This window comes from Plasmodium vivax, chromosome 9 (assembly GCF_000002415.2).
Source record: "Plasmodium vivax chromosome 9, whole genome shotgun sequence".
NCBI lineage: Eukaryota > Apicomplexa > Aconoidasida > Haemosporida > Plasmodiidae > Plasmodium > Plasmodium vivax.
Genome location: NC_009914.1, coordinates 1,747,985 through 1,766,176, shown reverse-complemented (window position 1 = coordinate 1,766,176; position 18,192 = coordinate 1,747,985). Strand labels below are relative to the sequence as shown.

At 45.5% G+C, this 18,192-nt stretch overlaps 6 protein-coding genes across 6 annotated transcripts; 3 read left to right on the top strand and 3 right to left on the bottom strand.

The window, feature by feature from the left end:
* Window positions 1–630: 630 nt before the first annotated feature.
* Window positions 631–3,903, top strand: PVX_092855 (hypothetical protein, conserved; the record flags this gene model as incomplete). Its single annotated transcript, XM_001615513.1, has 7 exons — window positions 631–1,306; window positions 1,327–1,391; window positions 1,665–1,823; window positions 1,994–2,098; window positions 2,446–2,539; window positions 2,681–2,946; window positions 3,198–3,903. 7 exons carry the CDS (start codon window positions 631–633, stop codon window positions 3,714–3,716), a joined length of 1,884 nt encoding a protein of 627 aa, XP_001615563.1. The 3' UTR covers window positions 3,717–3,903.
* A 2,278-nt stretch (window positions 3,904–6,181) lies between these two features.
* Window positions 6,182–7,023, top strand: PVX_092850 (small GTPase Rab6, putative; the record flags this gene model as incomplete). Its single annotated transcript, XM_001615512.1, has 2 exons — window positions 6,182–6,211; window positions 6,523–7,023. The coding sequence occupies 2 exons, from the start codon at window positions 6,182–6,184 to the stop codon at window positions 7,021–7,023; spliced, it is 531 nt and encodes a 176-aa protein (XP_001615562.1).
* A 1,007-nt stretch (window positions 7,024–8,030) lies between these two features.
* PVX_092845 (hypothetical protein, conserved) lies at window positions 8,031–10,073 on the bottom strand (the record flags this gene model as incomplete). Its single annotated transcript, XM_001615511.1, has 1 exon — window positions 8,031–10,073. The coding sequence occupies exon 1, from the start codon at window positions 9,759–9,761 to the stop codon at window positions 8,031–8,033; it is 1,731 nt and encodes a 576-aa protein (XP_001615561.1). The 5' UTR covers window positions 9,762–10,073.
* Window positions 10,074–10,267: 194 nt separating this feature from the next.
* Window positions 10,268–12,100, top strand: PVX_092840 (hypothetical protein, conserved; the record flags this gene model as incomplete). Its single annotated transcript, XM_001615510.1, has 4 exons — window positions 10,268–11,081; window positions 11,261–11,307; window positions 11,524–11,668; window positions 11,933–12,100. The coding sequence occupies exons 1-4, from the start codon at window positions 10,728–10,730 to the stop codon at window positions 12,098–12,100; spliced, it is 714 nt and encodes a 237-aa protein (XP_001615560.1). The 5' UTR covers window positions 10,268–10,727.
* A 767-nt stretch (window positions 12,101–12,867) lies between these two features.
* Window positions 12,868–14,001, bottom strand: PVX_092835 (hypothetical protein, conserved; the record flags this gene model as incomplete). The annotated part of the gene is made up of 1 exon (XM_001615509.1): window positions 12,868–14,001. One exon carries the CDS (start codon window positions 13,999–14,001, stop codon window positions 12,868–12,870), a length of 1,134 nt encoding a protein of 377 aa, XP_001615559.1.
* A 2,004-nt stretch (window positions 14,002–16,005) lies between these two features.
* On the bottom strand, window positions 16,006–17,725 carry PVX_092830 (ubiquitin activating enzyme, putative; the record flags this gene model as incomplete). Its single annotated transcript, XM_001615508.1, has 1 exon — window positions 16,006–17,725. The coding sequence occupies exon 1, from the start codon at window positions 17,083–17,085 to the stop codon at window positions 16,006–16,008; it is 1,080 nt and encodes a 359-aa protein (XP_001615558.1). The 5' UTR covers window positions 17,086–17,725.
* Window positions 17,726–18,192: the final 467 nt, after the last annotated feature.

The following is an 18,192-nucleotide window of genomic DNA, read 5'->3' as shown; positions in this document are numbered from 1 at the left end:
GTGTAAATGCGCCTATGTACACGTATACACATGTGCGCACTTGCTCGAGGGGTTAATCCACCAGACATACTCATTCATTGAACACACTGAAGGAATTTGCAAAATATGGCGTCCCTTCTCTCATCGGTGTCTACCCCCTATAGACACACCAACATGCATGTCGATGCACGCGAAAAAAGAGCTGGCTCCTCAGCACCTGTTGCACGTCGCATTCCAGCACGCGAAAGAGCTCCTTTGAATTTGTAGAACTTTCCTTTCCACCCCAACCAAAGTCACCACCGTTAACATGCTAACAGTGCCAACGATGCTGAGACGTCTCCTTCCCCATTGGGCCATGTTCCAATGATAGGCAAAAAAAAAAAAAAAAAAATTCGACCCACCTCTCATTTGAGGTGCCCTACTTGATGAAACGTACCAACTGGTAGACGCGTCTGATTTTTACAGAAAGGAGAAATAAGGACAACTTAAAAAGAAAACAAATACATCCATAGGATTACACAAAGAATGCTCACCACGAAATAACGTGTGAAACCCCCCCATATTGTCTACATAGTGAGTAGAGAAAAAAAAAAAATAAAAAAAAAAAAAAAAAAAAACACCACAAGGAGTTAAAAAGATATTTGCAAAACTATGAAACAGTTTTACCGTGGGGAAAATAAATCCTCTTCTGGGGGGTCGTCCGGCAGGGCCAAGAACGCACAGAGCCAAGATGCCACATCGGGGGTTCCTTTGACGGGGTGGGAGGCAAAAAGACCTGCCCCACCCCAACAACCACGCGGCATGCCGTATCGAGAGGCAAAAAACGGGAAAGGCATCCCCCCCTCTATAGCCTCCAACAGCGATAACAAAACGGGCTCATCGCGCAGCTGCTGGAGTTACGCCTCCCAGCAGTGGAACGCCCCCCAAAAAAAACACGCACACGTTGGCGACAGGCACGATGATGCGCTTATAGCAGAGAGAAGAAAGGCATACACCTCCATGAGCACCGCTGCGCACAGGAGCAACTATGCCTCCCGCGCAGACCCACGATCCAACACCGAAAGCAGCTCTCCACGCATGTGCTTGGTGAAACGATTGAATGGAAACGTAGAACAAATTGACATGAAGGATATTCATACCGCCTTTCCTAACTACATACCATATGAGAGAAAAGACAACAACGCACTCCTCTCGTCAGTGTTCTGCCCCGAGGAAGATGCAAAGCAAACCCAAGGCAAGGTGGGAGACATTTCTAACCTCCCTGTTGTCTATCAAAATGTGGAGCTTAACTTGGACCTCGTCAAAAAGTGTAGACAGGCCTCCACAAGTAGGAAGGCCTTCTCCGAGTAACGAACGGAAAAAAAAAAAAAAAAAAAACACACATATGCATATACATATATGTATGTGTCAAAGTAGGGAGAAAGAAACCTGTGCTGCTGATGTGCTCCTCTCATCCCTTTGTAAAATCCCCCCTCTTTTTTTGTTCCCCTCTTTTTTTATTTTCAAAATATGAGTCTACCGAAAAGCGGGGGAATCACAGCGCGACATCTGCTCCACACACTTCACCACTGTCACCTTTCCACTGATAAACTGCCGATCATACATATGGTTGCCCGGTTCCCCTTTTCTCGATTAGCATCCCCATGAGCAGAAACCGCCAACGAAGCGACAAACCATCTGCTAAGATCAAACTGCCCATTGGGACCCCCCCCGCTAGTCAAACGGGTAAGCTCACGCGAGTGACTCCAGGGGAGGGAATTAGGAAAAGCTTTTCACGCATGGGAGAGCGCAGTAGAGTGGAAGCAGAAGTGGCCGCAGAAGTGGCCGCAGAAGTGGCCGCAGAAGTGCCTAACTTTATGCCCATTCCGCTTTCCCTTTCCTTTCCCTTTCCCAACCTTCAGCTCGCGGGTCGCACCAAAAAGCAGCGCCGCCCTCCAGAAGTTTCAGTTGCAACAACGCTATTTATAATGCGCCCCCTTGCCACCCGAGCAACGGTCTAAGATCCACCTCGCAGAAACGAAACCTCTCCAAAGTGCCAACATGGAAGAACGCCCCAGCAGGTGAATCGAATTTTTCCTCTTCTGGGCGAAGTCCCATTAGGAGGTTTCAGTCTGCTCAGGTAAGTCCTCTACCAAGGGGATCCCAAAATGTTTGGCAATGCGAGATGGGAGGGGGGGTTCTTTCTCCCTCCCGTAGGACACTGTTTAACCATATACAACGCATCGATTAAGCAGCTGGTGGCTGATCACAATTCGCCCCCTTTCCGTCAAAAATGCCGCTCTCTTTTTGGAGCAATCCTCCGCGTGGTTGCCGTTTGTTCGTTTTAAGTAGCATGCCCCGCTCGCCACAGCAATACAAATCCCCCTCTTGTTTTTCCTCTTTTTTTACCGTGGCTTCTTCTCAACGCACCACCCCCAGAACGCAACCACGCTGCCACTTCGCTCACCAGAAGTGGTCACCCCGAAGAGGGATGCCACGCGCCAAACGAGTTTGCTAAAACCACACGTCATTCCCATGCTGCTAAAGCATTCTACAAATATGATTCTGAGCCAGTTAAAAAGTAAAGCGGCCTTGTATTATTTAGTCCTCCCCCCACACATACATTATGTAGCCACTTTCACTTATGGGCTGACCCCTAAGTTGTGTAGACGACCAACGGTCAAGCATATTTCCCCCCTACCACTTGCAACCCTCCCCACAGAGATGAAAGGCAATCAAAGGATCCACACCAAAGGCACCACTATGAAGGTAAAGAACACAAAGCAGCAAGAGGCACAATTTGAGCAAAGATCATTTTCAAAAAAGCAAATGGATAAGCAACCTACGGCTGATGGCAAAATGGACCAAGTGGTTTATCCCCGCTACAATTCTTCCTCCGTTAAAGACTGCCACCAAGTGGTGGTAGGCAGCAACTCGGGTGGTAGCTCCCCAGTGGGGGGCAAAAATGGAGATTTGACCCTCCAGGGGGTAAGTCCCTTCGCTGTGCCATGTGCACTGCGGCAGAGCAAAGGCGCATGAAAAGTACTAACCGTATAATGGCCCATAAAATGTACTCACCGTATAATGGCTCATAAAAATTTATCACGGCGTGATGGCTCATAAAAATTTATCACGGCGTGATGGCTCATAAAAATTTATCACGGCGTGATGGCTTATAAAAACTGATCACCGCGTGATGGCTTATAAAAACTGATCACCCCTCCCATCCCCCCTCGCAGCTCCTCGCGAAGAAAACCAAAGTGAAGTCCATCGAAAAGGAAAAGTACATAGAGAAGGTAAACGCATACAAAGTGGTATACCAGAGCCACGACTTCGTGAGCATCTACCAAAACGGAGGGGACAGAACCATTAAGGATCACTGCATCGATGTGTCCAGTTTGTTATGTATCCCTGGGTATGTCGGGGGGTACCTATGTGAGTCAAATTCAACGGTTAATCATTCCCATGCTAATGGAAAAGGAAACCCACAGGTGGAGGGGGAGCAGGAAGAGGATACAAAAAGACGTGGAAGCACAGCCTCTGCCAGAAGTTTCACTACGCACCCACAACCAGAACAGGGACAACTTTGGATAGACCCCGACGTAGACCTTCTAAATGATGATCCAATTTTATATCATCTTAGAAAAGCTGTAAACAGCTCCCCCACACTTAACGTCGATTTGCAGTACCTCGTACTTTTGAACGAACGTTTGAAGAACAGAGAACCGCTGGGCGACTCATTGTGGGGGTGGAGGTAGCTAGCTAATTAAAGACAGGCCTTTCAAAAATTACCATCACCATCATCATCATCGCCATGGTCCAGCCAACAACACAGTCTAACCAACACCACATGGGTGATCACTCCAGAGAATGTTCTCCGGTCAGACGGCTCAAACAGACACACCTCTCCCATGAGCATAGCGCTTACTTTACAAAAAGATGTCGTGAAAAAAAAAAAAAAAAAAATCATTTCTCCATACAAAATGACAGCACTGTGTAATTGCCATGTGCTGAACAAATCGACCTCCTCTTTTTAATCCCTCTTTACTACATAACTGTCCTTCTTTGCAACCTCTGGCTTTTCGCTTCCCTCCCCCCGTTCGCCCTAGCACACCAACGTCTCGCTGTACTGTTGACATGCACCGCGGTTGAAGCTCCACACTGTTAATTAATTAATTAGTTAATTATTTTATTATTATTTTATTTTATTTTGCTGCTCCTTTTCCACGCGTTATTTCGCCACCCAGAGGTGGAACGCTTATCCTGCCATGCACCTGTTTTTGTGTTTACCTGGCTGATCTTCCACCTCTTAACTGTGGCAGCAGACTTTTTTTTTTTTTTTATCCCTGATGCTTCTTCATGACCAGTGCTTCTTCCTTATGAGTATATTTTTCCCCCTTTTAATTGGCTCAAAATGGCGCAAGGAAGAATGCACCCTACTTATCCCCCTTCCCTGAACACCCCTCTTACGCACATTTCGCTCTGTGCCTCGCCACATGGGAACCAAACTCGCAACGCAAAAATGTGTGCCGCTACAAATCGCCGTACACGTATGTAAACAAAAATGAGGGTTCCCAAATGGAAACGCAAAAAGGGGAGAACCCGAACGGCGCCAAATTGTACACATAAGGACGGCCATCAAACCATTTTCGCGAACATACTACAACTTCGTCCCATTTGTTACCATTTGTGAGCCTCGCAGCCCTAGCGAGTTTTCCTTTCAAATCAAAACATGAGCAGCCACGCAGAACAATGAACGAAGGATGAAGGAAAAACGCGGGGTTTCAAATGGAGAATTTTTATCGCATTGCCATCACCCATGGATAAAAAATGTATATACTTTTTTTTTTTTTTTTTTTAACCCCCATTTTTTTAATTGTACACATAAGTACTCACATGTTACACTCTTTTTGTTCATACAAAACGCCCGCCTTTTTACTTCCATTCGCGCCAACACAAACAAACGATTGTCACAAAATGTACAAATCTTTTAAACGCGCTTGGGGAGTTTCATTTCATGCGAAATGTTTTACGTTCACGTGTACATTTAAAATTCTGCCATTTTTGTCATCCCAATAAACGGAAAAATTGCGGTGTAAAACACGTGGGGGGCAACTGAGTGTTAAGCGGCCGAAGCGTTGAACGGTCGAACGGGCGAACTGCTAAACGGATAAACTGATGAACTGATAAACTGATGAACTGACCAACTGATGAACTGCTGAGCGGCTGAGGAGTTAAACAATTTTCACTGCCCCACTCGTTTTGCATATTTCCGCATTCTTCTGCATTTGCATCCTTTTTTTGTTCACGTGAATGTACATGCGCGTTAACGCTTTTTTTCCACCGCTTTTCGTTGGACTTTGTTAACATTTTTACTTTCCAAAAAAAAAAAAAACACTTGTTCGCAAACAGTATATGCAATCAGCATACGCAAACCATTACATGTCGCATTTACACGCATAAAAGCGAAGAAAAAATAGGAGTAATTTTTTTTTTTTACCAGGGGAAAACAGTATTTAAGAAGCAGCAGGGGGAATATTATGGATTAGCGAGTTTCTGTTTGCAGTTACAATTCCCTTTCAAACTTATAGAGACGAATAATTCGCGAATTATCAAATTTTGCCTTTTAATAATGGACGAATTTCAGAGTAAGTACTTGTATACGCATATGCATACGCTTTTATCTGTATGTATATGGAAAAAAAGGCCAAATTGCATTTATTAATGGCTGAAAATACAAGAGGAAACCATCATTTTGGAAGAAAGTTGCCTGACCAAAATATGCATACCCGGACGGCTACTAAACATTTGTCATTTTTCACCCTCGTGTGAATGCTCCCTGTGTGTGGATAATTCCTCGTGGATGTTGTGAACGGACGTGTGCACATACTTCACTTATGTCTGCAGAACGTTCCTGCGTGTTTTGCTCACCTCCGAGGAGCTCACTCATTTGTGTGTGGCCCCTTCGCTTCCCCCCTTTATTCCGCAGATTCAGGGCTGAATAAGTACAAGCTTGTTTTTCTCGGAGAGGTACGAATGAGCGGCAAAGAGAAAAGAAAAAAAGGAAAAAAGAAATATTAACATGTGAGTAGATTAGCATGTGATCAGATTGACGTGTGAGCAGCGTCTTCAAATTATTTTGCCCCCCCTTTGCCACCTTCACCATTTCTACCACCCTCGCCCGTAGCAAGCTGTTGGAAAAACTTCGATAATTACCAGATTTATGTATGACACCTTTGACAACAACTATCAGGTATGGCCAGCGCAGACACAGACGCGATGAGAAAATGAACGGGCACTTGTCTACCCTTCGCGTGTCTTCCTTTGTGTGCATTTTCCCGCGTTGCAACAGTCCACATATTTATTTTAAAACCCTGCCCGTTCAGAAAAAAAAAATAAAAAAATAATAAATAGCTATTTGTCTACCTCATTTCTGGCTAGCTAGCTAGCTAATTTTTTTTTTTTTTTTTTTTTTCCCCTCTGTTCATGCGAAAAAAGTTGACATGTGTATCGCCACGCATATGTAAGCACTAATTTGTTCCACTTCCCCTGTTTTCCCCCAAGTCCACCATCGGGATCGACTTTCTCAGCAAAACCTTGTACCTGGATGAAGGGCCAGTGCGCCTGCAACTATGGGACACGGCTGGCCAGGAACGATTCCGAAGCTTAATACCAAGCTACATCAGAGACTCAGCTGCAGCTATCGTCGTTTATGACATTACCAACAGGCAATCATTCGAAAATACAACCAAATGGATACAAGACATTCTAAACGAAAGAGGGAAAGACGTGATCATCGCGCTAGTGGGAAATAAAACGGACTTGGGAGACCTCAGAAAAGTTACGTACGAGGAAGGGATGCAGAAGGCTCAAGAGTACAACACAATGTTCCATGAAACCAGTGCCAAAGCGGGCCACAATATAAAGGTCTTGTTTAAAAAAATTGCCGCCAAGTTACCCAACCTTGATAACTCCAACTCGAACGATGCGAATGTCGTCGATATACAGCTCACAAACAATGCAGCGGCGAATGAGAAAAATATGCTCAGCAAGTGTATGTGTTAAGACGTCGCCACGCGGATAACCACGCGCTGTTATGAGTCCAAGTGACACTTGCCAGTATGTTACTACTTTAATATTTCCCCCCCCCCCCCCCCCCCTATAACTCTCTCCCCCCCTTTTTTTTTTTTTTTTTTTAATATTGTTAATTTTTTTTTTTATAATCCCAGAATTTTATTTTTCATCGAATTTTTAATAATTCTTTTATAATTAGGAATAATAAGCGTTTTAAAAAAATGTGAAAAACTTCCCCCATATCTGTCATCTGCAATCTGCGTGTGTACATACACATCCCCCCATGTATTAGTGAATGCGTCCATACGTTCGTGCATACATACTCGTGCGTATACTTACATTTATTAGTGACAAGAACTGAAGTAGCTTCATCTTAATTTCAAATGTTTTAGTTTTTTTTTTTTTCTTTTACCTCCACATTCCTATTTAATATGCCCCCCGTTTTGACCCGCCTCCGAGTTGCGCTCGAATGGCCCGCGGGATGATCGCTAACGGTGGGCCCCCACACACACACACCAGGTGAGGTGCCTATGCCCACCGCGCACTGTTAACCTGTCAAACGGGTTTGCTTACCCGCCGAGTCATTTCCATCATTTCTGTGAAACCACCTGTGGTTTGTTCAAACTAGGTGATGCCTACAAGTTGGGGGGTTGCTACTTGAGCGCTTCCCTTAACAACTTTTTTTTTAAAAAAAGCTAATTTTCAAAGTGTGTTCACCACGCTTCGTAACTGGTGTGAAGAGCACCCACACAGTGCCGCTGCTTCTTTTGGGGTGCCTCATTCGGGAGTGTTCCCCCAAAAGACTCACTCAGTTGGGCACGTGCAGGTCCCTATGTATGCGTTTGTGTATGCCTCTGCGCATGAGTGTACGTGCGAGCTTACGCATGAGTACACCCCTCAGAGGCACACCCACACGACTGTAACTCAGGGGGGCCACTTTTACAACCCTGTGAGGTGGTTCCCAGCGGGGAAGACGCTAAGAAGAGTCACAAACATAACTACAGTGAAGAATCCCCCCTAACTAAGATGTAACACAAATTGCGCACAAAGTCGTAGCTGATTATTCGTATTTTTCCCCGACGCATTTTCTCTTTCAATTGATTTAAATTTTTTTTTATATAACCATTTTCGTCATTTTGATGACCACTCTGTTTTTCTTTTTTATCTGTTAATATTTCCTTTACCATTTTTTTTTCCAAAATGACTTGCCCATTTGAGTTGAGGTGCATTTTATCACCCCGTTCCTCCGTCAATTCCCGTTTCTTTTTGTACCTCTCGAGTGTTTTTTTAATTTCCACGTATTCCTCCTTTACCGGGTTAAAATCCAGAAAAATGAAATCCTCGTGGTTGAAGGGGTCCACTTGACTGATGCTGCCAGTGGGTGGTTGGTCATCCAAATCGAGACTGTCCATATCTCCCTCATTTCTTCGCAGCGCTGTTTGCAAATGGGGGGAGTCCTTTCCCTCTATTTTGACAACCTTCGCAAGGTCAGTTTGAAAATCAATTTTACCTACCACAGCAGGAGTTTGGGGGGGACTTACCTTTTCCACTTCGTCTAGGCGATCGTCTGGCTGGATCATCACAACAGGCTTTTTATTACTTTCATTTTTTACACTACTGCTATGTGGAGACGTGAGAGTGACTTCTTTTTCGATCGAGTCAGCCGAGTCTATATCACACCATGGCTTGTGCAGTTTCTTCCTCTCAGCATCACTATCCTTTTTGTTCCTCCTTTTTCTACTTGCCTTGTCACTACCTATCTTCTTATGGGATTCATTTATGTGGGACCTTTCCCCCAAGTGAGTGGAGCCTGTGCTCGAATGTCGTTTTACATCACATGGCATGGCGGTACAGGTGCTTTCCTTTTTTTCCTCCCCCTTTTTGAGCATGTCCGGTGTGTTCTCTGCGTCAGGCGAGGCGTCACTGCTTTTTACGCGGCGTTTTTCAGTTAAGTTTTCACTGCGTTTTTCACTGGGGGCTCCGCCTGGGCTGCCTCCACTTTCACCCCCACTGCTGACACTGCCCCTTCCGTCCCTTTTCATTTCCCCCTCGGGGGAAAATCCCCCCAACATGGGGACCCGAGCCCCGTCCATGATTTCGCCACGTACGTTACTCTTCTTTAAAAAAAAAAACTTGTCCCTTTTTTCACCATCATGCTGGGCATCATCATCATCATCCGCATCATCAGTGGCGTCGCCGGAGATGTCCCCCTTGATGGTGGTGCCACTTCGTCGATGGAAGCCGCCGACCGGGATGTTCCCTCTCACCATCATATGGTCACTTGGGGGCATTACAAAATGGGGTTTTTTACCGTTTCCAAAGAATAGGTTATACTTGCTCATCATGCGGAGGTAACTTTTGTTTCTCTCTCGGTTTGTCTTCCCAGGGGTGTCAAAACGGGGGTGGGGGTGCTTCAACATTTTTGTGTCCTCTTCGTTAATATCCCTATATGATGACTGTTTTATGCTTTTCCTCGTCGGCAATTTGTGTGCTCTCTTTTTTTCCGCTTTTCCGTGGGTCCTTTTTTTCCCCTTTGATGCTTTCCTTTTCCTTCTTAAAGTGTCCCCCTCGAAGGAGTACGTCTGGGGAGCCTCCTTCCCTCCCTTCTGTGTATCCTCCCCAGGTTCGCTCCCCCTATCGCTGTTATTATTGTTAAGCAACTCGACCAGGGCATTGTGCCCCAGAGACCTTATGGGGTTGTCCTCTTCATTTTGATTTGCCCCCTGCATGGTGGTCTATCCACTTATTCGATGGGGGAAAAAACGCAGATGGGATGTGCACAGCTGAGGCTAACGAGGGGTAGTAAACAAAGGAGAAGCTACTTCTCAATTGGGGCTGCTCCCAAGGGGGACACACTTTCTCATGCACACAAGGTGGTACGCAAAACAACACTGTGGGGCACAAAACAACGCTGAGGTTTTTACAAAAGCGCAGGCTGACTTCCTTTTAAAAGCTAGCCAACAAGAGATCCACGCTGGTAGGACATGCGGCAGGAAAATGTTTCCTTTTTTTTTTCTTTTTTTTTACTTCCCAAATGGGGCATACATTAAAACAAACCCGCCTTGTGCCATTTTTTTTTAAGCGATTTATTTCCACAAGGAGAGGTGTGCACATTCTGCACATTTGTGTGACGTCATTTTGGTCGGCCCATTCGGAAGGCAGGCAGCCGCAAAACTGGGGGTGCCTTAATTGGGGAAAAAAAAAAAAAAAAAAAGATAGGAAGAGGGGGAGGTATGAACGTATAAGATAAGGATGTAGGAAGGTAACAAGGTGAAGAATAACCGCGTGAAGGACACTTCCCTCCTTTTCGCCGCCCCTCTGCAACTCGCAAGCCATGTGCTCCCAGCCCATCGCTGCAATGACACGGGCAGTGGCCACCAGGCGCGCCTACCCCGGATATAAGCCCTCAAGGAATTCAATTATGCGGACCCCCTGCCCCCCAAAACGCCTTTTTTAATTTTTCACATTTTTCACATTTTTCGCATTTTTCAGATACACTTAGCCATTCTCGAGCCGCACACGCTTGTTTGATTAAGCCTCTCCTGTGCCGATTCGCTTGGGCACAGATCACCCTGTTCGCGGCCGAACCAACGCGACACCTCCCCCCAAATGATTGCTGAACCTGGCCAGGAAAAAAAAAAAACAATGAAGTCCCCCCAGTCAACACACACGCGTCAATTACACCAGATAAAGAAATGGGAATACAGTTGCTCACCTGCATTCTAGCATGTGTCATTTTAACCCCCAATGTGCTAGCCTTTCGTAACGGGAGGGCTATCAAAAGTTACAATTTTACGAACGTTAATGTGAAGCATGGGGTACGCGTAGGAGATGCCAAACGCAGAAGGGACCCTGTCGCATCGGGGGGAAAGTTATTTTATTCGTTGAACAAAACCCCAAGGACAAACGTCAAAATTAGGCACAGCCACGTCCACCTGTCTTTAAAGGAAAAAATGAATTTCATTTTTCACGGCGAAAGTGACGTCACGCTGCTGGACAAGCTGATAGCCTCCACCAGTTACATTCTCCCCTTCATGGATGCCATTCAGGTGGCTTTTCCGGGGGGCACTGGGCGTGTTACCAACACCTTGGCCATTTCGCCGCTACGTGTTAGCAACACCGTGGCCATTTCGCAGCTACGTGTTAGCAACACCTTGGCCACTTGTGCACCCCCAGCCCAAGTCCACCACAACATTGCCGCTTCCAATTTTCCCCCCACCAAATGCAGGCTTTCGTCATGCCACTCGTAAATATGCTCCCGACGTCGCTACACAAGTAGGATTTTTTTTTTTTCCCCCCTTTCACAAATGGCAAATGAAAAAAGAGGACCGCTCATGGGGTAGAGACACACAGCGAAACGGGACAATCATCACTTCCGTTCGCAGTGTGTCTCCCGATTAGTGTACCGTTCGTGTGGGGATACCTCCTGTGCAGTCACGCCGGCACCCACATGTGCACCAACTGGGACACCCACTTCCCCCCCCCCCCCAGGTACCTCTTCCAAGTTGAAAAGCTAAACCAGATTTACTCGTCCATCCCATTTCTATCCTTTGGCACCTTCATGGGTCTCTACTTCCTCTTCGTCAAAGAGAACCGCTTCAAGTTTCACTACTTTATTAGGTACCACCATATGCAGGTAGGGGGGACCACCCGCGTGTACAGACATGGGTCGCGCTCAAACCGCAAGTTGGCTCACCACTCCTCTGTCTCATGAACGCACAACAGAGGAGGGGATTTTCCTCCACCATCGCACCTCACCATCGCACCTCACCATCGCACCTCACCATCGCACCTCACCATCGCACCTCACCATCGCACCTCACCATCGCACCTCACCATCGCACTTCACCATCGCACTTCATTCCACCCTGCGTATGCCTCCCCCCGCACCCCTCCGCAGAGCCTGATACTGTCCATGTTCGGCTACGCACTGGCTCTGTTTTACTTCCGAGTGTTTCCCTACTCCTACAACGACACGGATATCTTCAATTTGACCGTTTTGTACTCCACCATGGCCATCTACTTCGGCTCTCTGATCGTTCCCTTCCTCTCCTCTTTGCTTGGATAGTAAGAAGAGGGCCGCCCAGAGAGAGGGGGGGGGATAGTTCCGCCTTTCTTCCTCCCATATGTGTATACACATGTGTGCATAACTATTGTGATGGGTCATCCACACAGCTGCTCTGCGTCACACCTGCCTGCGTCACCCCCCTTCGCAGCTACATTGAAATACCGGTCATATCAGAAGCGATAAAGCTACACATTGGCGAAAAGAAAAAAAACGAGTGAAGCAACACAACCGAGCTCAGCCGATGGCAGTACACAACAAGGAATGTTCCCAGAGCGCAGAGCCTTCCGAGCCTGCCGAACCTGCCGAGCCTACCAAGACACCGTCGCCGCTACCCGCGCTGCCCCTCTTCTCGCCAAAAGGGGGAACTGCCCATCGGACCGATTAGGAAGAGCGGAAGGGAATTCACCAAATAGGCCAAATGGACAAAGTCGAGCGGCCGAACTGCCGAACTGCCGAACTGCCCAGCCAGCCACGTCGTCCCAATTCACCAAACTCGGAGGAAAGAAAATTCCACAAACTTATGGCGCGCGCGTGGGCCGTACTGCCACAGCGGGGGGGAAATTTGTAAAAAAAAAAAAAAAAAAAAAAAAAAAAAAATAACGCACAGCACAGCACAGTGCAGCACTACGCAGCGACGTACTCTTGCAGCTAATTCCCCGCATGGAGGGGGCATCTCCCTGGAAGGGACTTCTGACAATCTTTCATCCCACGACTGGACTGCGGCGAAGCTATACGACTAAACCTGCGCCACCACAGCAGCCTGCGCGTCAACCAATGCAGTCCTTCAGAAAGTACACCGGTTTCTTATCCGTGACCCGCTTTTTTTTCACGGCTATTTCGTCTAAGATATTTTTTATGTAATTGGAGGGGATGCTAAAACTTTTGGCAAACACGGAGAAGGGGACCCCCTTCTTCCCCTCTCGCTCGAATATTTTGAACATACTAATTTTCGCCTTATCGAGGTCGAAAACGTGCATTTTTTTAACCTGTTTGGCTTTTTGTTTAGAAGCAGAGGAGGAACCGAAATGGCCATCCGAGTCCTGAAGAGTCCGCTTGTTACTCTTTCCCAGTTTGTTGTCCCTACTGCTCGTGCTGCTCACGCCCTGCAGGTGACTCACGCTGTTTGCATTGTTTGCACTGTTTGCGCTGTTTGCGCTGTTTGCGCTATTCACCCCAGCGTCATTCGTCGTGTTAGCCGCGCCGGGGACACTGCCCGCACCACCCATAGCACTTCCCGCTCCAGAGGCGTTCAGCGCATGATCATCAGATGTGTAGTATTTAAACAGAGTATGAGAGGAATCTATATGTTCTTCATTCCTTGTTTCGATAATCGTAAACCGATTCTTTTTCACATTGGTTTTATAATGTCTTTCCTTTAGTACCAAGGAATAATCTTCATCTAGCGTTGGCAAAAACGAGTATGTATGTTCGCAATTTGTTAACACATCTGCACACACTACATAATCAATTTCTTTGCTCCTTTCCGCATTTTCCTTTACAGGATTGTTCAGGTTAATTTTAACTTTACTTTGATTTACATTTTCGCTAGTTTTACTATTCGAGTTCGTAGGGGCAGTGGTGGCCGTCGTCGTCGTGGCGGACGGTGAGCTGCTAGGCGTCAACCCCTTAATCGGCTTTAACGACACTTTACTTTGTTTTAGTATATATGTATTTACCGTACTGCCTTTATTGCACGTCAATTTTTTTACATTATCGGTGTCATCCTTCTGTACGTACAGGGTCGAAATTTCATTGTTGTTTTGCTCAAATAAGCCCACAATATCTTTATTGTTATATTGCAGCCATTTATTTGAAACAAACTTTGGCACCTTTATTATCTTTATGCTTTTACTTTTCACCGACGCTTTGGAGGACCCCTCATTTTCTTTTCCACCGAGCATTTTTCCGGCGGTTAGGCGGTTAGGCGGTTGAGCGACTGAGCGGTTGGTTCGATGGCTAGTTCGACGGTTGTACGGTTGGGCGAGGTCGGACGCGTGGGCGCGCAGTGGGGGGCGGCTGCTACACTCGCGTACAAACTTGTGTGCGGGGGCAAAACTGGTGTGGTGGGGTGGTGATATAGTGCTACAACGGTACAACGGTATAACGCCGCGAAGCTACAATGCCGCGACGCTGCAACGCTGCAAAGCTGCGCCAGCGTGGAAGCTCTCCCCCGTGCGCGCTCTCAGGCACATGCCCACTTAACATAGACGCATGTGGGCACCACGCAGATCAACCAAATCGATCTGTTCTGGACCAATGGCTCCAAAAAATGTAGGAGGTAAACGGAGGTGGTTTCAAAAAAAAAAAGAAGCAATTTTTATCACAAAAAAAAAAAAAAAAAGGAATTGCCATGCGTTGTGCAACATTGGGAGTGTCCCCCTTTTTCTTTCGCCTTTCCTTCTGCGAAAGGGTACACGCATGGCATGTAAAATTACAGTACCTACATAATACGAAACATACTCATTTACTCACTTCTCACTTGCGCATGTCAGCAAGTGCTGTCACGTGAGATACGTACATTTCATTTATATCAAACAACTTTATGCGCTCACTTAATGTACAAAAAAAAAAATCGCTCTCACAGGAGTTGCCCATTTGTGAGATGAAAAAAGTTTCATACTTTTTATTTTTTTTACTTACAAAATGGGAAGGTGCCCCAGAGTCGGAGGGCGTTTTAATTTGTGAAAAAATCTCATTCAAACGCGGTCAAAAAAAAGAAAAAAAGTTAGCGGTAATGTTAACACTCCGTAAAAAGCTAAGTACTACTCAGTGGAGGTAAGTTTAACCATATAAGTACATATATGCATTTATACATACCACTTGGCGGGGAAAAAATAATGCATACATAACACGCATACGTACGTACGCATACATAGTGCTTCCCTTTAGCTTACTAAAAACGTTGCAAGCAAATAACCCTCGGCGCCGCCATACCAGCAGCAAAGCAGCGAACGCAGGGGGGATTGTTCACAGCCCCACTACGTACACGCCTTTGCCATAGCCTTTTACGCGTTCACATTTTTCATGTGCGCCCTCTTTTCGACCAAATGAGATGAAGCAATATTTCCCGCTATGAACAGAACTCGAAATGGAAGTATAACTCCCGTTTGGGCATTATTTTTTCAAAAAAATGCCACATGTTGAGCCTATACGCAGTGTCATGTTATTACGTAAAAAACAGATACATGCAAAACTTTTACCTGACCAGGCAATATTTTTTTTTCTGACATGCTTCCTACGGTTGAGACAATTCAAAAGCGTTCAAAAAGTTGTACTAAAAAAAAAAAAAAAAAAAAAAAAGCTAAATGTAAGGTCGCTAAAAAGGCGTAGTTGATGGACATACGCCGCTAACCCGTGTGAATTGCGCGAGAGGGGAAAATCTCCATGTACGGGTAAGTGCAAACATACGCACAAGTGTACATATGCAGTAGCGCATATCTGCTAGTGCTTGCTTCAACTTATCCTGTGCACACAAAGAGTTAAAGCGTGTGCAGGAATTTAAACAAACGGGGGTAGCGCGCAAGCAAATTGGCGTACATACATATGCATACGTGTAAACGTCGAATTAAGCGAAAATGCCACACTGCAATTATCACACAATGCGGTTGGGCAAATTTAATATAGGGGTCTTCAAAATGGACTGACAAAATACACACACATGGGGCCTTATTTGTTCATTCACGAAAGGGCTGCAGCATCTGGCAGTAATTTTATGCGCTTACGCCTGTGCTGCTTTTTTTTTTTTTTTTTTTTTTTTAGTCCCATTTGGCTAGCTCCGTCATTTTCGCCTGAACGGGTCATGCAAATGTGTACATATGTGCATAAGTACGTGCGTAAATACGATTTTCCTCCTTTCCTCACTTCTTCGCTTCTTCACTTCCTCATTTCCTCGCTTCCTCACCCCCTCACGAAATCATCGACGTGCAGACGACGCTCTGGTTCATGTCGAAAACGCAAAAGTTGGGGATGGACTCGTGCTGCTTGGACACGAACTTCCGAATTTCCTGTGAAGTTACGCCGCCCATGATGGAGCAGGATGGCGAAAAGGCAACCCTATAAGTCTTGGTTATTTCGCCCAAACTTTCCTTGCATTTCGCGAGGCTAAATTGGTCACAAAAAGTAGAAAATTCCTGTTCGTCAATCGATTTGTCGCTTTTATTCAGCTGCTTATTTAGTTCGAATAGGATTAGCGCAAACATGGGAAAAATAATTTTGTTCGTTTTTTTGTCAAAATTTTCAAATGGTACTTTGAGAAAGTGGGACAATGTACAATACTGTATTGGGATTCCCCCGTTGTTCGCACCTGTCTCACCCTCCTTTTGCAGCTCCCCCGCCTTGTTCGCACCTGTTTCACCCTTCCTTTGCCCTTCCTTCGCCTTATAATACGATTCCTCAATCACATGATTGCCAAAATCGGAGAACAAAAAAGCGAACTTCCCATTGCACATTGCGGCGAAGAAACCAATATTTTTCTCGTGGCAAAATTCGTTCATCTTCACTAATTTGTATAAAGGGTAATCTTCACAAGAGACGCAAACGGAGGTATAATTGCTTATGTACTTCTCCACGCTGAATGTTTTCCCCATCTTCGTATTGCTTATTTCACCATCTGCATTTTGTACCAATTCGCTCTCAATAATTATGCTGTCATTTGAAGTGTCCATTCTCCCAATGTAGGCCTTCATATTTATCATCTTATTTATACTTTTCAATTCTTTAAAAATAGCTACACATGCATAATTCTGTATGTCCGATTCGTTTAAAAAAAAAATATTCTCAACCATTTCTTCGTCCACTATATTGTCATCAATTATGGTTATGTTAATTCCATTGAGGATTAAATTTTTGCATATTTCTATGTTGATACCGCTTAACCCAAGGATTAGCACGTTGGACTTCATCATTCGGTTTTGTGCCTTCACTCCCCACAGCCGCAGCTGTCGATCGTAGATCTTCTCCTTTTCCCACTCTTCATTGTTTTTCATTTTCTCGCGTGGATGGGCAATTCACCAATGCGCGTGGTGAGAGAAGCTACACGGATGGCGCAAATGGAGGTGCACAGCTAATAGAAGTGGACACTTCGATGAGAACGCGCTGTAGGACGGATGATCTACACCTCCCCAGTGCAGTGACGGAAGTCCAATCTGTGCCGCAAAACGAAGGAGACGCAAAATTACTGCGAATTGTTTGCACAGTGCCAAACTGGCAGAGACATACACACAGAAAAAAAAAAGAAAACACCCCAAAAGGAGTACGGATAGAAGGATAAATTTTCAAAAAATTTTCACAAAAATTTTCACGAAAAATTTCACAAAAATGTCACAAAAAGGCGCTTCACACGAGCATCACATCCTGCTTGGGGGCTGTCTCACAAACGGAAGCAATTTCTCCGATGCGCAGTCGTCAAATGGTCCCTTGTGAGTAACTTCCCTTCCACTTCGCATCCATCGCAGGGAAACGGGCAAATGTTCGCTCTCCAGCTGCTTAAACGATCGGACGGAGTGGTAAGTTTTACCCTTCGTAAAATTTTATATTTATTTATGTGGCCATCTGCAATTATGCCCAAGCAAAATGCCCTCACAATAGTGTAGAAATGTTTTTTTTTTTTTTTTTTCCCTTTTGCACAAACAGTTTGTCATGCGAGTTACCCTTTACGACTGCCTTATACCTCATTCCTCATGCTTATGCAGTGCGCGCGGATTGAATAAACATATTTGCATATGTGACGGAAGTGCTTCCTGCAAAGCTGCGAACGGCATGGATGCATATATATGTGCCCAGTAAAGTGTATGCTCACGCCGACCCTACGGAGAGGAGACCCCCGAAATGGGGGACCTTCTCACGCTGTGAATGCCGCGTTGCAATTATTTAGCTGCTCAACGAGGAGAAAAAAAAAAAAAAAAAAAAAGAGAAAAAGAAAAAGAAAAAGAAAAAGAGAAAAATGTCTCCATTTTTTCATTCCCCATTTGTAAAGCGGCTTGTTAACAGTGCCAGCAAATGTGTGCAATTGGCATACGACGATAAGGTAAAGTTCCGTTTGTAAATCCTTTTTTGCAAAAGGAGGGACTGTTCAGGTGCGGATGGCGCGCCAC